The sequence below is a fragment of the Eriocheir sinensis genome, chromosome 2 (assembly GCF_024679095.1).
Source record: "Eriocheir sinensis breed Jianghai 21 chromosome 2, ASM2467909v1, whole genome shotgun sequence".
Classification (NCBI taxonomy): domain Eukaryota; kingdom Metazoa; phylum Arthropoda; class Malacostraca; order Decapoda; family Varunidae; genus Eriocheir; species Eriocheir sinensis.
Genome location: NC_066510.1, coordinates 31,093,762 through 31,112,215, shown reverse-complemented (window position 1 = coordinate 31,112,215; position 18,454 = coordinate 31,093,762). Strand labels below are relative to the sequence as shown.

Genomic DNA, 18,454 nt, shown 5'->3' with positions numbered 1-18,454 from the left:
CTCTTAAGGAAAGGCCAATGCATAAAGTAGCATAAAATATCATAAATAGCATCTTTCATAAGCTATAAATACTTAAAGGTATACTGTATTCTACATAAACTTCTTACAAATATGTATAGTAAGACTCATCTTAACCCCTTCACTACAGCCGGGCCAAAACAGCGCCCCGTGCTGTATCCGGGATCGCCGCGCGTGCCAAATTTCAAATGTTGCTATTGAATATAATACGTTTTTAGCCATAAACTCAACATAATCATCATGTATTATATATGAAAACATGCAGAATTAAATCATGCACATAGATAAGCTCACTACGGCCAGGCCAGAACCGCCCAGCGCCGTATCTGGGATCGCCGCACGCGCCAAATTTCAAATGTTGCTATTCAATATAACAAGTTTTCAGCCATAAACTCAACACAATCATCATGTATTATATATGAAAACATGCAGAATTAAATGGTGCACATAAAGAAACCTAAATTAATTGATAATTTTGAGATGTAAGTATAAATATAGAGATAAAATAACTCGTACAGGTAACTATCGATTTACGCGAGTATTGTGTCCTTGAAGAGGTCGCATAAATCAAAAACAATGTAAATCAAACAAGAGGTAGGTTTCTATAAAAAATAAACATTCACTTCACTCAGTGGAGAGAGAGAGAGACTATCCATATCACCGAGATATCCACTCAGTCTCAGCCTCACTCGTGTGAGGAAGAGATGAGGGACACCATGAGCGACTGGCTAGTATTGGTACTGGTACCAAGCAGTCTGGTATCGGTACCGTACCGTATAGCTGGTACCGTTAGTACCGGTACTTGCCCACCCCTATTGTTGAGTAGTGTGGCAGTGTGGGTACTGTATTGTTGTTCAAGCGGCGTGCGGGAAGAACTGAGCTCAGCTGTGTGGCCGCGGTGCCGTGTGAGTCCAGTTGCGTGAGACATCTGGTGGCCACTCCATAAAATATCGTGTATAAGTGAAAAAAAAACTTGTAAATTAAACATTTATTTGGATTTTGGACCCCACGTTATTTCAAAAAACACGTAAACCAAACTCGCGTATATTGAGAGTTACCAGTATATTGGCTGAAGCGAGCCAGGATGCAGTATGTGCATCCTCGGATATGGTACAGGGCACGCAAAGACGCAGTATACACGTCCTCGTGTTGAAGGGGTTAAAGTGCGGCTGTAAGGTGCCATGTGAGGAATAATCCAAGAGTACAGTGTGCCACATTTTTAACCCCACGTTCGTTGCCCCGCCCCCCCCCTTACTATAAAAATCAGGTAATAAAAATATGAAACTGGTTATAAAAATTGGATCGTAAATATAAGCAGCTGTTCAGTTGATAAACTGATGCTGTATTGGCACAGCAGTAGGGCTGGGCTGATAGTGGTACCTGCCTAACATTGTCCATTTTCTTCTCCGATTGGCCAAAAATATTATACTAGTGCAAATCATTCATATACTTCGTTCCTGTATAAACTGTATCTACATGCAAATGTAAGGTCACATCGCAGCCTCTTAACGTGAGACAACGATATACAAAATGTCTGGTGTGCACACAGGCACCCAGTGGGTATTGAGGATGATGACCTGGAAAGGAATCTGTTGTATGGCCAAACTTGTTTTGATGCCTGGACTTGGCCAGCCATATGTCCAGCAAGCAATAGACTTAGTTAAACCCCAGATTTTTTACCTGGATTCTATTTTGGTTCCCAGACTTGGCTCAAGGCCACATATGTCCAACAATTGCTGGACCCTGGATTTTGTCTGGGAAATCCGATACCCGGGAAATTGAGGGTCGAGTGTATTTACAAGCATTTACACAAATAACATGACACTATTTAAGTGAACATTGTACTATTATTCTGCCCTAAGACTAGTGCTGTTGCTGTTGTAGCTGCTGCTGCTCCTTTCTTAGTCTTGTGTTTGCCACAGTCTTACTGTGATTTTATTGCCTGCCTAAAATAGTGTACTTCTTGGGATGGCTTAACAACTGGCACAGAGTATTTGATGCAGCTAAGTGGGAGCAAATTCCACAGCTTGTGATCAAACAGCATTTTCTTGTTAGGAGTGTTTTGTATGCACAAGTTTGAGTATTTATATTTAACCTATTTTTACAAAGTTTTTTGTATTCATGAAAAAAACTAATGCACTGAACGGCCAGTGCTATTTTGTAATGGCATCCACTCCTCTGCAAGGGCCAACACTCTTCAGTCAGATCTGCAAGTGTGCTCTGAGCTCAGTGATGTTAATACTTCTATGTATATACTGTTTTGTCTATAGAGAGAGCATCCCAAACACCTTTTCAAGACTCGGAAGGTTGACCTTTGCAGGTTCTTGGTATCAGAGACCAGAGCTGCACTGCTGGACATGGTATAGCAATGTGGAAGGATAGCTTAGTAAGTACTTGCTACAGGGTTTTCCAGAGTGTGGAGCTGATCACAAACTTATTGCTACATTCGTTTCATGTTTTCAAGATGTAATCATTGTGTTTGATCTTGAAAACTTAAAACATCTGGTGTGCTCATAAGTATGTTTGAAGGTCTCCTGGGCCATAATCAAGGTTCTGCCATGTGAACTAATACACCTGGGGCCATTCTCACAGTCATCTCCGAATGTTCGGAAGATGGTCCCTAACACGTTCGGGTGGCTTCTACAGTAGTAGTAGTCGTACTTGTACTGCTACTACTAATACTACTACAACTATACTACTACTACTGTAGAAGCCACCCGAACGTGTTAGGGACCGTCTTCCGAACATTCGGAAACGACTGTAAGAATGGCCCCTAGATCATAACATAAGCTGCTGGATGACACAGTTCACTCTGTCCATGCATGTGGTGAGGATATAGATGTCACCAAAAGTTTCACACACAATGGTAGGTCTTACTAGGAAGTCACTTGACAGATTGACCTGGCCCACACTGTTATGGACTCAAGCTAAATAAGAGCATATGATGTCGATATCTATGCAGGTGGACAAAGATTTGAATTTTTCAGTCACTTGTGCTTCCTGTCTTACTGTATGGCTCTTGAGACATGACAGTGATTAGTGACTTGGAGAGGCATGTAAATACCTTTGGTACCAAGTGCCTTCGCAGGATCATGGGGTATCACTGGACTGACTTCATGTAGAACCAGCGACTATGCAATGAAACTGAATCCAGTCCTCTTACCAGCCTATGGGCACATGGCACGCCTCCTGGACGTCAATCCCACTCCTAGGGTTGTTTCTGTACGAGGCAACCCTGAGCAGAGACGAAGGGGACACCCACTTAACACATGGCTGGGGCAAGTCAATCAATCTGGCCAGGATGGACTTGGGATGGATAGGGCAGCTGCCTGGGAGCTTACTTAGGGGGAATGTTGGTAGTGGAGGCGGCGAGTGAGTGAAGCGACACAGCCCTGGGCATATGCTCCCCGTTACTTAGTTCATGAGTATGCAGTGAGTCTCAAATTGGTTCATATGTGCTTGGCACTCTTTAGAACCCTGTAGAAGTGTGAGATATCTTTAAATATGAAACTCTTCAAACTGCAAAGGATGAGTTAGTGTGCTGACATGTTTACTGCTAAAAGAGGCACTAGATGCTCTCTGTAAATGTAGCTGCAACCATGAAAACAAATATCAAAACAAGTGACATTCTAGGAGAAGGTTAGAACACAAAATACATAAAAACTGACAAGTAGAAGCTAGGTATAAACTGCAGACCTTTATAGAACAGGGAGACTTGACAAGATTGAATATATTGAGATACCTGGATTTCTGTAGACTGTGAGCTTCTTAGTCTATAATGGTCATGTAAAATGGGCATGCTGTTTATACCTTGCTTGTGGATGATAAGAAAGGTAAATACTTCATATTACTTACATAAAAGTCAGCTCTTGTTGAGGATCAGTATGATGAAGCACTTGAAAACAAAAAAATCTTCTCAAATTTGGGATATCCCACCACTCTTCTCATCTCGTTAATGAAGAAAATACTGGAGAGTTCTTGCATGGTGAAAGTCTCTTCAAGTTCTCTCACTGCTCCTGAGGCCCTCCTCTCACAGGCACTGAGTAGTCTGTGGAGACTGCAAATGACTTCTTACCCTGCTCACAATACACACAGCACAGGAGAGCTGTTATCACTAAGTAAACCATCACACTATTTTATTTTTGTAATATGAAGCAAAGTGAGAGCACATCCAGAAACATTGTATCTTATTGGCTGTCCTGTTTCAGTCAATGAATATTAATTCATCTGATTCATTACACTTTTTTGGCAACATATGAAACTTTGGTGTCCTGTGATTCTGATATAACTTAAAAGGAAACTGCACCAGTAAATCAGAGGAAGAAAGTACAGGAGCAATATGCTACAACAAATCAACTCAGAAGGAGGAGACTGTTACTGTTCACTTGGCTCCACTTGAGTGTTATCTCTCATCTCCTCCTCTCAGGCAGAGTCAACATCAGAGGGATTTTTTACAGCCTTAACCCTCACAGCGTCGGCGTCGTACATATACGACGCGACAATTTACGACACACACCGTGACTCAGATGTCATTTTTGACACTTTTCATGACTTAAACCTATGTTTTTTCAGCATTTCTGACATAATGGGAGAAAAAAAAATTTGAAAAGTGCCGACGCTGGGGGGGGTCACGGGTGGGAAATGTTCCGACGCCATGGGGGTTAAGATAAATGAAAAATAAATATAAAGGAAACAAACAAACAAAAAACAGAGGCACTTAAAGACTGCATGACAATTTATAAATATGAATCCTCTAATCTTAAGCTGATGAGATGATTAAAAAAATATATTGGCACAGGCAAGTTGAGGCCAGTGTTGGTGAAAATGGTAAAGTTAAATAAAACAAAATACAATGGGAAAGATGGATGTGACCACAACAGTCTAGGATGAGTATGCCATGTCTTATGTATTAATGGATTACAAGTCAAGTGATAAATACCAATGAATATCCTTCTCTCTTAAGATCAGAACAATCTCTGACCAGCAGCCCACTTTATGGAGGGCTTACAAAACAATCAAATAAAGAAAAAAACAAAAACAAATAAAAAAGACTGGAGACCAGAGTAAGTTATGACAAAGATTTAATGAAGTGAAAACCAGTTAACAAAATTAGGCAAATGTTGGTCCCTCAAAATGACTATTGGCACAGAGCACACATCTGAGGTGTGCATTATTGTACTCTAGCAACCTGTTGTCACACTGCATGTCTGATTTCATGGATGTGACATGATAGCCTACACAGAGGAAACAGTTGCCAGCATCAATAATATACAGGCGACAATGACAAATGCTGTCAATCATAGTTGATTTTGAGTTGCAAATCCACTCTTACACTGATGACTCTACTCTGCATTACTCAACATCTTTTGACAAAAGACCCTCCCAACAAGAACGACACAATTCTGGGATGGAGGCTGCAGAACACTTAATCTCAGACCTTGCTATCATTTCTGAATAGGACAAGAGGAACTTGTGTCCTTCAACACCTCAAAATATCAACTTCTCCACCTATTAACACAATTTTCCAAACACCTATCCCCTATTTTTCAATAACTCTCAGCTGTCACCTTCATCCTCGGATATTATCCATGAAATTGGATATGCAGCAAGTTGCCAAAGCATGATAATGCACGCCATAGTCATGTGCTGCAATAATAGATATGAGTGCAACCAGACTGTCAGCCACAAATGGTAAATTTGGGGGGAGGGTATACCCCTATTGGTAGCTTACTTCATTACTAAACTATGTCACTTTGGCCTTGAAGTCTGTGGTGGGTATGGATTCCTTTCCTTTTCACACAAGGGCTAAATGTAGTACAAACTCAGACTGATCTGTGTCCCATATTCATGGTTCACCTTGTTTGCATGTCTGTCATTTGGCTGTAGCTGCTGACTTTGGAGAAGACAGCACAGAATTAGGCCAAAGCTTGGTACACACCAATTACTGGTGCAGAACGGGTTACTTTTTACTAAGGTCTCAAAAGCCACTGGTGACTGCCACATTGTAAATCCTAGTCATATGCCTGTCTAGTTTTGTTTATTCCCACCCCTTTTTTTTGGAGGTTCTTTTTTCCTGATGGTCCTCTAAGTAAAGCTATCCTACCTAAAATTCTCCTTACATTGTCACATTCATGGTAATGAAAAAAAAAAAAACAAAAAAAAAAAAAACAACAACAACACTATAACACTTTGTTCTTTAGTTTAGGGGGCCAAGTGGCACAGTGGGTTGGGTGCTTGCCTCGTGACCGAGCTGTGGGAGGTCAATCCCAGTTCATGGTGACTTTTCGGCGAGAGGTAGCACTCTCTTGTAACCCAAACTGAGGTGTACAGTCTTAGCCACCTGGTTATGGAGATTACTTAATAATCTTCACTTGCTCTTCAGTTTGCTCATCACCATTAGCGACTCTATTTGTTATACAGGCAGGTTATGTGACCATCTTGAACTATGTCTTGGGTAAAACATAATCTATGAGGGGTCTTAGCCCCTAATCTTTCTTAGTTGTTTAAAATTTATAAAGAGAAATGTGGCCTCAACGGCTAGCATTTTTCAAAAGTATAGCTTTTGCATCACAATAAAAAATTATTTTCTGTACTCTTATGCACTAATTGATTTAATGTTGCTGATAAAATTGACAGTTTGATAGAGATTACCATGCTGGTTTGATACTTGATAACTGACTTGATTAGGATGTACACTTGAATATAGCACTCACAACACATTGGAGCTTTAAAATCAGGAATATTCCTATTCATGTCTCATGAACTGGACTGGTGCTACTTGAATCCTTACAAATAGAAATGTGACATACCATTCATACTAGCAAATTCACTCAAGGCAGCTGTACACAACACTTAGTTCTGCAGGCAATAGAAGTGCCAAATGTCACAATCTGGAATGATCCTTGCTGGGAAACTGTGACAAACTATGAATTAAGGCCATCACTATGTTCAATGAAGGTGACATTGCCAATATTCTAACTGCAATAAAGATGCTATATTACTCTGTAAATAAACACAATAAATGCCTCAGTAACTAGGACAAAATTCTACACCGGATTGAAGTAATGAGTCTGATTGCTGAGGGGGACTCGGCCCCGTAGAAGAAAGCTCCAAAAGTTCTTCGTTTTCTCCATCAAGGTTGGTTTGGTGAGGGGGCTCCCTAGCTTGAGGCGACACAGTGTTGTTTGCTGAGATCCCACCACCTGGAACTGGGTGCTGGAGGTAAAGACATGCAACTATTAGTAACGAAAGTTTCTTTTATAATCCTGAAGGTGGCATGGCCCACCTTTTAGATAGGAGTAAAGACAAAGGGAACACCAGACTACTTGCAATGGATCTAAAGTGAAGACATTTTTCATTTTTGTACCACATCTCTTTTGCTGCTCCTGAAAAATTTATTTAAGCTCCCTGCTAAATCCTTTCTTTTTCAGACAACCTCTTACCCCTTTAAGTCTGTAAAATTAAGGACCATCTGTAGTATAAAAGCCTCATCTGTCCTTCTAACCTCAATGAAACCTAAGATGTCACATTAAATATCAATAGTCAAGATACTTTTGTTCACCAAAGTAACACTGTATGCTACCAGGGTCAGATATCAAAAGCAGCTGTTTGTACCTAGATATTCATAGCACCACATCCTCTGGAGAATATCTGATCATCGCTTTGGCCAGTTGCTCTCTCACTGCAGCTTCACACGTCTTGCATCAGTGTTCCACAAAACTAGCCATTCAGTTAAGAATCTATGTTTAACCATGTTGACTCTGACCTTATCTGCTACATGTGAGCACAGCATAAGGTTTTGCAATATGAATACTCACTTGAGAAGATAAAATGCCCAAATTAGGGAAGCTTCATTGCACACAGCCATGAGGACTGTCCACATGTCTTCATTGAGCAAATTGTGGACATGGGCTGTGAGTCTATCCACCCAGTCCCCCTGTACTCCTGGTGGCACGGTGGCTGTGTAGGCAGCACCCAGGAACCCAGTCATGAGGATGATGTTGGTCATGATGAACACCACAAAGTACCAATGGTTGTTGGCAGCAATGCACGTATTGAGGAATAAACAGTGGTGGTCGGTCTGGTGATGGCATGCAACACAGAGGCGGCAGTGATGGGCTAGGGGAGGGGAGGCCAGCTGGCACTCTGAGCAGTATCCTTTCACAATGCCCTCACCAACTCCTCTTAACACCTCCCTAAGTGGTCCCTCTGCCCGCACAATGCCAGGGTCACCTAAAAGAGCAAATTGCCTCCAAATAAACCAAGATAAATTTGGGAAGGTGATACATACTGAATATCAGAATTAGAATAGATTTATGACACTTTTCTCATGATAAAAATATCAACGTGGCATTTAACTACATGGCTGATATGCTGAAAACATTGATAACATCTATGATAAGATCAAAAATGTGGTGTGGTCACCTTGCCTGAAAAACAAAATAAAACATACACAAGCTGGAAAGTATAAAGAGATAACAAAATTTAAACCAGACTTAATAAGAGAACTGCACTACAATGAAACTGGAAAATAATGCTGCCTACATTGTAAGAAGATAGAGATGACTTAAATCATATGTGGTGCAGTGGTTAATGTGCATAGCTATGAATCAGCAGGCCTGGGTTTGAATCCCAGCCTGGGCAGTTGGCATACAGCATACCGGGCTGTTCATCCTCCCTTTCAGGCTGGTCGATAAATGTATACCTGGGGAAACCTAGGAAAGGTAAATTGCGGTAACCCAGATGTCACACCAACCGTGTCCTGAGGTAATGGGTTCATCCCATCTGAGGCTCAAGGGCCAAGGTGACGAAGATGGGCATCAAGGCCACGTGCAGCTATAGCGTATGCCTGCAACTTTACTTTTACTTTAATCACATGACATTAAAACATGCAAAGGGCCTGGAGCATGTAGACAGGGAAAACTTGCTGGTAAGGGATAGTGGATGGACAAGGAGACATGAACATAAGTTGAGGAAAGCAAGATGCAGAAAGGATACAAAAGAGTCTGTCTTCCTAATAGAATCATTGATATTAAAGAATAGTCTGGACATAAAGGTAATTAAAGCTAAGAAGATCAATGAAATTAAGGGAAAGTTGAATAGAAGCAGATATGGAAACAAAATGAGCTGAGTTCAAATCCTGTATACTTGATAAATACACACAGTTTATTTGTATTAATTTGAAATCAATGTTCTGCTCTTTATGTGTGTGTGTGTGTGTGTGTTTTCAGAATCCAGACCTGTGACTAGTTTGTAGAAGATGAACAAGTGGATCAACACAACTGTCCACATGAGCAGGGAGAGCAGAAGGGGCTGATGCTGGTGTGCTTTGATGCCGGCTGCATAGCATGCCAGCGTGGAAAACAGCCCACCCCCATAAGCTCCCAGGTATATTGGATTAGGCCACCTGCAAAATTTATAAGATTCAGTTATTAAAGATTCATGTGAAATATCATGTTGTATGTCCTTTCAGGTAAGTGCAAGCTGGCATCTAAGAAAGAAGTCTCCCTATATATTTACTTCAATTTTCAACCCTAACTGAGAAGAAAGGATGATGATGATGATAATGACAGTCTAACTAACCTGATAGGGTGTTTTAGGCGGTGCTGCTGTCGGGCCATGACTGTGAGGGCCACTATAAACACCGGCACACCAACCATCCACTGGTGGTGCGGCAACACAAACACTGACAGAAGCTGCAAACGGTACACATCTAAATTCTGATCCAAAGACCCTCGCCATTACTTTCTTATTTACTACTTCAGAGCCTTCCTTCAAATTTCAATCAAATGTATAAACTATTTCAACGTCTTTCCCTGTGAACTAAGAGTTTTGTGATTATAAAGTAAATTGGATAAAACAACAGCAAAAGACTATACCCTTCATTTTTTGCACTGCGCCTAAAGAACATTCCTATGGTAACTCTTCCCCATATTTTCTAGTATTTCGTCCACACTTTCGAAAGATGATTCTATTTTTTTATTAATTTAAACACAGGTATGACACTTACAATTCCTACATAAAATATTGTGAATGGAGTGAAGAGCTGGATAAGCCAAGGCCAGCGAGGGGACTCCACTGCTGCACTACGCTCGTACTGCCGTGTCCACCTGTCAATCCATCGCCGACAGTCAGGAGAGCTGGAAACAAATTAAAAGTGCAAACTGTTTAAAACTGAAATAAAATAATAGAGGTATAGGGCAGCAATGATGACTATGAAAGCCATGCAAATATATAATAAAACATGAAAGATGTCTGTTTAACTTAAGTACATATGTGTCAACTATTCAAGACACCTCTCCTCCAGAAATTGACCTATCTTTCGGCCACTCATCTTAACTCCTCTATAGGAGCAGCGAGTAGCAGACTTTTTTTTCATTATATATAGTTTCCTTTTTTTTGCCCTTGAGCTGTTTCCTTTGCTGTAAAAAAAAAAATAAATAAATAAAGAAAAAATCAACTGACGAGTATGTGGCTGCCATGCTACAGGAGGATGAAGTTCCTGACCCAGTCATATCGTGTGTTTTGATTCCCCACCTGTACAAAGCAGTCACTGATGGCAAAAAAAATAGCCTAGAATGTACTTTCACAGGTGGGCGACCTGCCTCAGTTAAAAACTAAAAGAAATACATGGGTGGTATCAGTTAAGTAAGTGGGGGATTACAGATGTGTGCCCAATGGCAGTTGGGTTAAACATGCAGGGATTTTAATTCCCAAAGTACAGTAAGATCTTACCTTTAATGACTTCCAAAATAATGGCAACTTGAATAAATAGCAACTTTTTACAATAACACTTGGATTCTTTCAAATACTGATTTTTCACTGGAAGAAAGCTTTTGTATCATTACACTATATAAACTGGTAGATAGACCCTTCCTGTACATAATTTTGGCATTAGCCACATGACATGATGCTTGACTAGAAACACTAACACAGATATGGAAGCATGGGCCACCTGGGCAGGCGTGAGGCCGGCTGCATTAGTGGTGGTGAGGAGGTGTTCGGCCCCTGGGTACAGCACTGCCCAGCACACTCCAGACACTCCTCCAACTGCTCCTGAATGAAGCGCTGTGTTGCCATCACTGTCCACTTTGGTCCTGCCCACTCTGAAGAGGGATTAATTGGTAGTACAACCTCAACCATTATTACTATAATGATGTTTATTGTTAATGCTACTAGTATTATTGTTGTTTTTGTTGTTGCTGCTGTTACTTTCATTATTTTCAAGATTGCAACTATATTTCAATTCGCTAGGAGTATGGGTTAGATTACCAAAGCTGAAGAAGATTTAAACTTTTTTTTGGCCAATTTTGAATCCATCAAACTGGATGGCTTGCTGTAAGAGAAAAGAATGGAAAAGTTGGGGCTGCCATAATGAAAAGAGAGAAGAGTGACACAACTGCAGTATTCAGGGGGATTGGAGTAGATAGAACTGATAGAAAAGATGTTTTTATGGAACAGGGGAGCAAGATGGCGCCACTATAGACACTCGCCTGCGCCAGAATGGGCTGGGCCGACCATCAGGCCCCACCTGGAAGAAGCCTTGGGCTGACCATCAGGCCCCACCGGGAAGATGCCTACCGGCGCAATAGGCAACAACGTAAAAAAAAAAGAAAAAAAAAAAGAAAAGAAAAAAGAACTAGGTAAATACAAGGGAAATCACAATGATCTTAATCAATAAATACTTTTTGGTCCTGACGAGGTACTCCACAAGTGAGAGGTGACCACAGGATGCAGCAATGTGAAGAGGGGTGGAGCCTCGAGCATCCTCAGCCTCCAGATTAACCTCACAAACTTCTGCCAGATATTGAACCAACAACCTGACCATGGGAAAAAAATATACGGTATATATTTCTACATCCTCCAGTGCATACAATACTTTGTTATCTATAGTAAGATATTTAGCCAAACTGACTTAGTAAATAGGTAGATGAATGAATGAATGACTTAATGATTTCATAGAACTCATAAAAAATTTGAATTTGAGTAAACTGTATAGCCAGCCAGTCAATCACATTTGACAAGACATTATGTTCATCAAGGTGAAGATATTAAGTCTTTGACATAATGACTCAGTAAGAATATGATGCATGCCAGATTCATTACTCATCAGGGTCATCTTACATTGAGCCAGCGATGGCGGCACAATGAATGGCCACTCTGCCAGCCCCGTCTGCCACCATGGGGTCACCGCCATGCTTCAGGAGTGTTACAAACATATTCAGGAGTCCCCGGCAGCAGGCCACATGCACTGCCGTTTCCCCTGTTCAAAGAAAATAATTTACTGTATTCGCTATCCACCTTTTTGCTCTCTCTCTCTCTCTCTCTCTCTCTCTCTCTCTCTCTCTCTCTCTCTCTCTCTCTCTCTCTCTCTCTCTCTCTCTCTCTCTCTCTCTCTCTCTCTCTCTTCATTTTGGGATTTTGGCACCCCTCCTTTTGTTGTAGGCTACAGATAAAACCCCCTTTTGTTAGGTTGCAGAAAAAAAATAGTTAGGCGAGTGAAAACCTCTTCTGATAGCATAAGGTGGTTAAAAAAATGATGAGATGAAAACGAGACTGGCAAAGAACAGGTAGTGGGTAACAGGTGTGTGTCTCAAGCTCCAGCTGCTTGAGTGTTAACAAATCCTTTAAGAGCATATGATTGAAGTTGTGTTATCAGGTTTTGTGTTGGTATAATATGACCTCGGTAGCAGCGACGAGCCAAATTTATGACATGATATAAATCACCCAAAACAGATGATGCATTAACTGATCGCAAATGCGTTGATATATATAATGAAATGGTTTGCGTGAGTGATGTTTTTTCTCTCATTTTTCTCGCTTAGAGGGGCCTTTAAGAAACATGATCCTTGCAGCTACCGGGTATACTTTGGCTATGGTCTCTTGTAACATGCAACAGACTAAAGACACATGTTTCTTTTACCCCTATGTCTGAAGGCTAATAATAAATAATAAAACAATACAACTGAAATAACAATAAATAACATTTCTAGGGCACCAACAAGCAAATACTATATCAGATGTTTTGCTATACACCCTGAAAATAAAAAGAACAAAATAGCATCGACCAGAGCTCACCTGACTGAGCCCTGAGGTTTGGGTCGCTGCCATACTGTAGCAGCAGCCTCACAACTGGCAGGTTTCCCACCATCACTGCTTTCTGAAGAGCGGTTCTTCCATCATACCCTAACAAACAGGAATGACTGACTGATTAGGGAACTTCTCTCATGGATCTGCAACTTCACAGTCATATGGTGCCAACAAAATGGAAAATGGGGACACCTTACAAAACAAAAGCAGTTCAGAAGAAAAGAAAGGTGACAGGGTAATGAGGCAATTTTGTCTGCACATGAAGATTTGCATTCATGTAGAAGCAATAAGAAGGGGAAGTAAAGATCGAGAATGAGCAGCTCCCAAGAAACTTTAATTGACTCATGCAGTCTTTTACACTCTTAGTTTAATATACAAGAGAATGTAAGACTTCCTTGTGATAGCAGGGTAAAACTAGATAAGGTGAGGTAGGGTAAAGGGGCTATTACACTGGGCAAATTTTCCATGGATCTTCAGTCAAACCACGATTTCCGCTGGCGTGGTTTTCTGATGTGTCCACGATCCTCCAAAGCTACGGTAGATTTCACCGAAGGACGACAGTATTACTCACCATCATCATCAGCAGCAATAACAAGAAACAAATGAGAACCACACTAGCAGAAATCGTGGTTTGACTGAAGATCCACGGAAAATTAGCCCAGTGTAATAGCCCCTTAAGGTAAAAACAACTAACTAAGAGCCTGTGAATATACTGGGATACCTATGAACCACAAACTTCCCCAAGTATTGTTTGTAGAATTTACAGTAATTTTTCTTATCTAAAATGGGTTTGAATAAGTCAGACTGGAAACCATTAATTCATTCTCACCTGTTGCATCCACTACTGTTGGGTTCTGCTTAATGGTTGCTTCAAGGGAGGGAGGGGGGAGGGACAAAGCCAGGTCTGCAAAGTTGTTGAGTACACTTGCTGTCATTGTAGCCATTGTAATCAACAGCAAGCCGACAACCCTAAAGGCAAACAAAATTGAGTTAGTTGATTAAAAGATGGAAGAGTACGAGTTGATCAGACGTCATCCTTACTTGCTTGATGCCACTGACTGAAATTTGGATTCTGTGATGGGTGTCCCTAAACCCAGGAGGGAGAGAACAGACCACAACAGACCACCACAGCTTACCTTCTGTATCTGCCCTTACTTATCACTTCATCAACACAAAAAATAAGGGCCGACAAGTGGGTGGGATGTGTGTTGCATGTCTTGGTGTGGGTTGGAAATAAGTCCACAGATTCATAGGTGAATGTGATGAAAACTCACTATTTAATGGAGTTGATTAAACATGTATTGACATATCGCCTTACCAAGTAAAGGTCTGTTAATCTAAAGAGCAGCAGCCTCACATCAGTCTTGATTAAGGTAGCAAAGGGTGGGAAAGTTTCTGGGAATTTTCATGGCCTGGGAATTTTGAGAATTTTCAGGAATTTTCAAATTTTCCCACACATGTGTATTTGTATTAATAAACAAACCAATTTTGGTTAATATAACTATTATTATTCAACAAAAGTTTAAATTTGTGTGCACCAGATAGTACAGGGCTACACACACCTCAGCAGGGCAGGCTCAAACTCCATCCCGGACCAGTTGGACCTCAAGAAAAGGGACACTAGACTGGGGAGCAGTAGTGGATCACCACGACTGTAAGGCCTTGGCCTCTAAACAACATCAAGTAATCAAAATGTAACTCGCAACTTAGTCACTCAAAACTAAGTTTCTTGATACCGTTGCCTTGCCTTGTACTTTTCGGTTTCATGCTTTGTTTACAGGTGCCGCCCTCACCACTGCCACCCTGCACCCACAGCCCCGCTGCACCAGTACTGTACCCCAGAGCCATATAAATTTATATATATACGTCCCTGCTCTACTCGAGCTCCCCTTTGGTGTCAATTTTTTTATACAAAAATAATTATGCTTATAGGAATCAAATATAACCTATTATATGTTTCCTATTTTTTGGGTGACTTGGGACAACACATTATTTACATTATTAATTTTTCAGATTACTGTGAACATCAATCAATCTTGTTGAGAGTTTTAGTTTTGAAAACAATTATAATTATTCAAGAAGCAAATAATTTATATTGTAAATGGTTAAAACAAAAGATCAATACATTGTTATGGTGTATAAGAAATGCCAACCACTGCAGTGAAGTTGGTGAAAGACTTGAAATTTACCAAACCGTGTTTATCCAGCTGTCACCCTGGCCCAGTGTCCCGGGAATTGAATTCTTATCCGCCACAGGCTCAGGGCCCAATGGGATGGATATGAATACCAAGGCCACATGCAGCTTAGGGTATTCCCCCAACTTGACCAATTTAGCGGCAATAGGTTACTATCCCCAGCAGTGATAGGTTACTATTTTTCACCACTAGGTTACTATTTAATGATGACTGGTTACTATCCATTATGTCAAGGTGAGGTTCCGTTAGTTTAGAAATAGATCTGGGCGTTAAGACAGCCCATCCAGGACCAAAGGATCAGATCCAGTTTTTTTTTTTTTTTTTTTTTTTTTTTTTGTCATAAAGTGAAACTTGGTGCAATTTCAGTGGCAAGTTTCCTCTGGTGCTTTTGTGGCTGTTTTCCGTCGAGAAAAAAATTAACAACATCCATGTGAAAAAAGCTTCATACTTCACCCATAGAGAATAAATGGTACCACTATAAAAATTGTGTGCGCCATGACCAGGCCCCTGAAGAAAGCCTACCGGCATTATAAGCAAAGACGTAAAAAATAAATACGGTATATACATAAATAAATAAATTAATGAATAGCCTTTATGAGCACCAAACTAACCAGTCACCAGTGTCAATGCCTGTCTGTAATGGTCAAAATTGTATTCATGAAAGCACTGATATCTCGTTTCCTATTCGACCAACTATTCTTCTCTTGTCATATGTGCATTAAACTAACCTTCAAACCTTCCAGAAATTAATAGGAAAGAGTGTAAAGATCAAAGCAACTGGGAACACACACCAGAAATAAAGATATATATAAAAAAAAATGAAGAAGGAGGAAGAGGAGGAAGGGAGTGAAGGAAAGACTGGAGGAAAGAAGAGGAAGGTAGAGTGGAAGTTTTAAGTCTGGAGAAATATATGAAAAAAAAAAGAAGAAGAAGGAGGAAGAGAAGGGAAGGGAGTGAAGGAAAGGGGAGAAGAGGGAAGAGGAGGAGGAAAGACTGGAGGAAAGAAGAGGAAGGTAGAGTGGAAGTTTTAAGTCTGGAGAAATATATGAAAAAAAAATGAAGAAGAAGGAGGAAGAGGAGGAAGGGAAGAGAGTGAAGGAAAGAGAAGAGGGAAGAGGAGGAGGAAAGACTGGAGGAAAGAAGAGGAAGGTAGAGTGGAAGTTTTAAGTCTGGAGAAATATATGAAAAAAAAATGAAGAAGAAGGAGGAAGAGGAGGGAGAGTGAAGGAAAGAGAAGAGGGAAGAGGATGAGGAAAGACTGGAGGAAAGAAGAGGAAGGTAGAGTAGAAGTTTTAAGTCTGGAGAGATATATGAAAAAAAAATGAAGAAGAAGGAGGAAGAGGAGAAAGGGAAGAGAGTGAAGGAAAGAGGAGAGAGAGGGAGGAGGAGGAGGAGGAAAGAAGTGGAGGAGGGTACAGTGGAAGTCATAACTGTCCTTCCTTCACAAACTGGAAAGCCAAGCAGACACAGATCTATGCTGAGAAATTGGGAAAAGGAACAGAAAGCGTTAAAGAGAGGGACATGGAGACAGACAGGAGCTCAATAGTGAATAAATACGAGAAACAGAACCTCTGCTGCCTCCCGGTCCGCCTGCACCTGCCTCCTCTTCTTCTTCTTGTGACATTTTTTGGTCTTTCCTCAGTATTTCGCTTCATTTCTGGCTTCTTTTTATATTTCGTTTCTCAGTCCCCATCTCTCAACCAAAAAACAGCATCACTCTTTCATCCATGTGCTGTCCAAATTCCTCATGCAAGAGTCAAACAGCATCACTCGATCTTGATTGATTGATAGTTTATTGTTGCAGGTAAACAACAAGGGAGAAGGTCATTCTTGTGACATTTTTGGCCTTTCTTCAGTATTTCGCTTCATTTCTGGCTTCTTTTTATATTTCGTTTCTCAGTACCCATCTCTCAACCACATGGCAGCATCTCTCTTTCATCCATGTGCTGTCCAAATTCCTCATGCAAGAGTCAAACAGCATCACTCGATCTTTCATTCTTGTGACATTTTTGGCCTTTCTTCAGTATTTCGCTTCATTTCTGGCTTCTTTTTATATTTCGTTTCTCAGTCCCCATCTCTCAACCAAAAAACAGCATCACTCTTTCATCCATGTGCTGTCCAAAGTCCTTATGCAAAAGTCAACTGCAGCATCACTCGATCGATCTTTCATCCCTCCTTTACCTAGTAAACTATCGACCCCCCCCCCTCCCACACACACACAGTCGCACACACACTTGGCCAGCTGTATCGTAAGAGATTCACGTAGTGTCTATGATTTTAAACAGAGTTTTTTTCTCGCTTGCCCTGATGTCCTAATCCTAGGCCAGGTAGCTCTGTACCTCCCCCTTCTATTCATAATTATCTTACCAGCAATTGGGCAACCACCTTGCCTGGCACACTGAGCAATGTAATACCGCGGTAGGTGTAGCAGTCCTGACGGTTCCCTTTCCCTTTGCAGATAGGGGTGATCCAACCCCCTCTTCCAGTCAGGAGGAACGGTCCGAACGGTACCAGCAGATTCCTCTATGGAAATCAAGACCGCATGTAACCCATGGATCACGGCTCCATCCCCAGCTTTGAGCAGTTCCGCACTGCTGTTACTGAAGCCAGGTGCTTTATCACTCCTTAAGTTTATTCTCCTGCGTCAATTCCAGAGTCAAATCCTCTCCTAGATCTTGGGCGCTCTCCAATGCACTCGAGATCCTTTACAGCTCGAAGGGTCTCATGTTTGAAGGTATCCCACAGTTCTACAGGGTTCTCAAGGGTGCTGAGCACATCTAACTGATTTGAGACTGTACGTCACTGCATTATAGCTATTCCTGAGCACATGTCAGGTCTTTCAGCCTCTGGAGATGGAACACAGTAGTTATTGTTGCATCTCGAGTGTTTCAATAACAAGCCTATGATCAGTTGCAATGAACTCAGCACTTCTGAAAACTCAGCAGGTCTGCAAGATCCTCCAAGAATGTGGTCAGTCTCCTTAGGTACCCCTCCGGCATTGCTATAGGCTACTAAGCCCAGCGGTGCAGCTCCGGTCTCTGGTACAAAGAACCCGCGATTCTCAACTTCTTGGCTCTTGCAAAATTCAGGAGGAAAGATCAAGCTCGTAACCAACCCTGTCAGTGCCAGCAGTAGCAAGGAAGTCGCCCACG

General features: G+C 41.2%; 1 protein-coding gene across 1 annotated transcript; it reads right to left on the bottom strand.

Moving 5' to 3' along the window:
• Positions 1 to 5,074: 5,074 nt before the first annotated feature.
• On the bottom strand, positions 5,075 to 16,971 carry LOC127002714 (uncharacterized). Its single transcript, XM_050868798.1, has 11 exons — positions 16,872 to 16,971; positions 13,937 to 14,076; positions 13,096 to 13,203; positions 12,142 to 12,280; positions 11,703 to 11,837; positions 10,950 to 11,123; positions 10,028 to 10,157; positions 9,601 to 9,713; positions 9,258 to 9,424; positions 7,836 to 8,250; positions 5,075 to 7,233 (listed from the first exon to the last, which is right to left on the bottom strand). The coding sequence occupies exons 1-11, from the start codon at positions 16,955 to 16,957 to the stop codon at positions 7,065 to 7,067; spliced, it is 1,776 nt and encodes a 591-aa protein (XP_050724755.1). The 5' UTR covers positions 16,958 to 16,971; the 3' UTR covers positions 5,075 to 7,064.
• Positions 16,972 to 18,454: the final 1,483 nt, after the last annotated feature.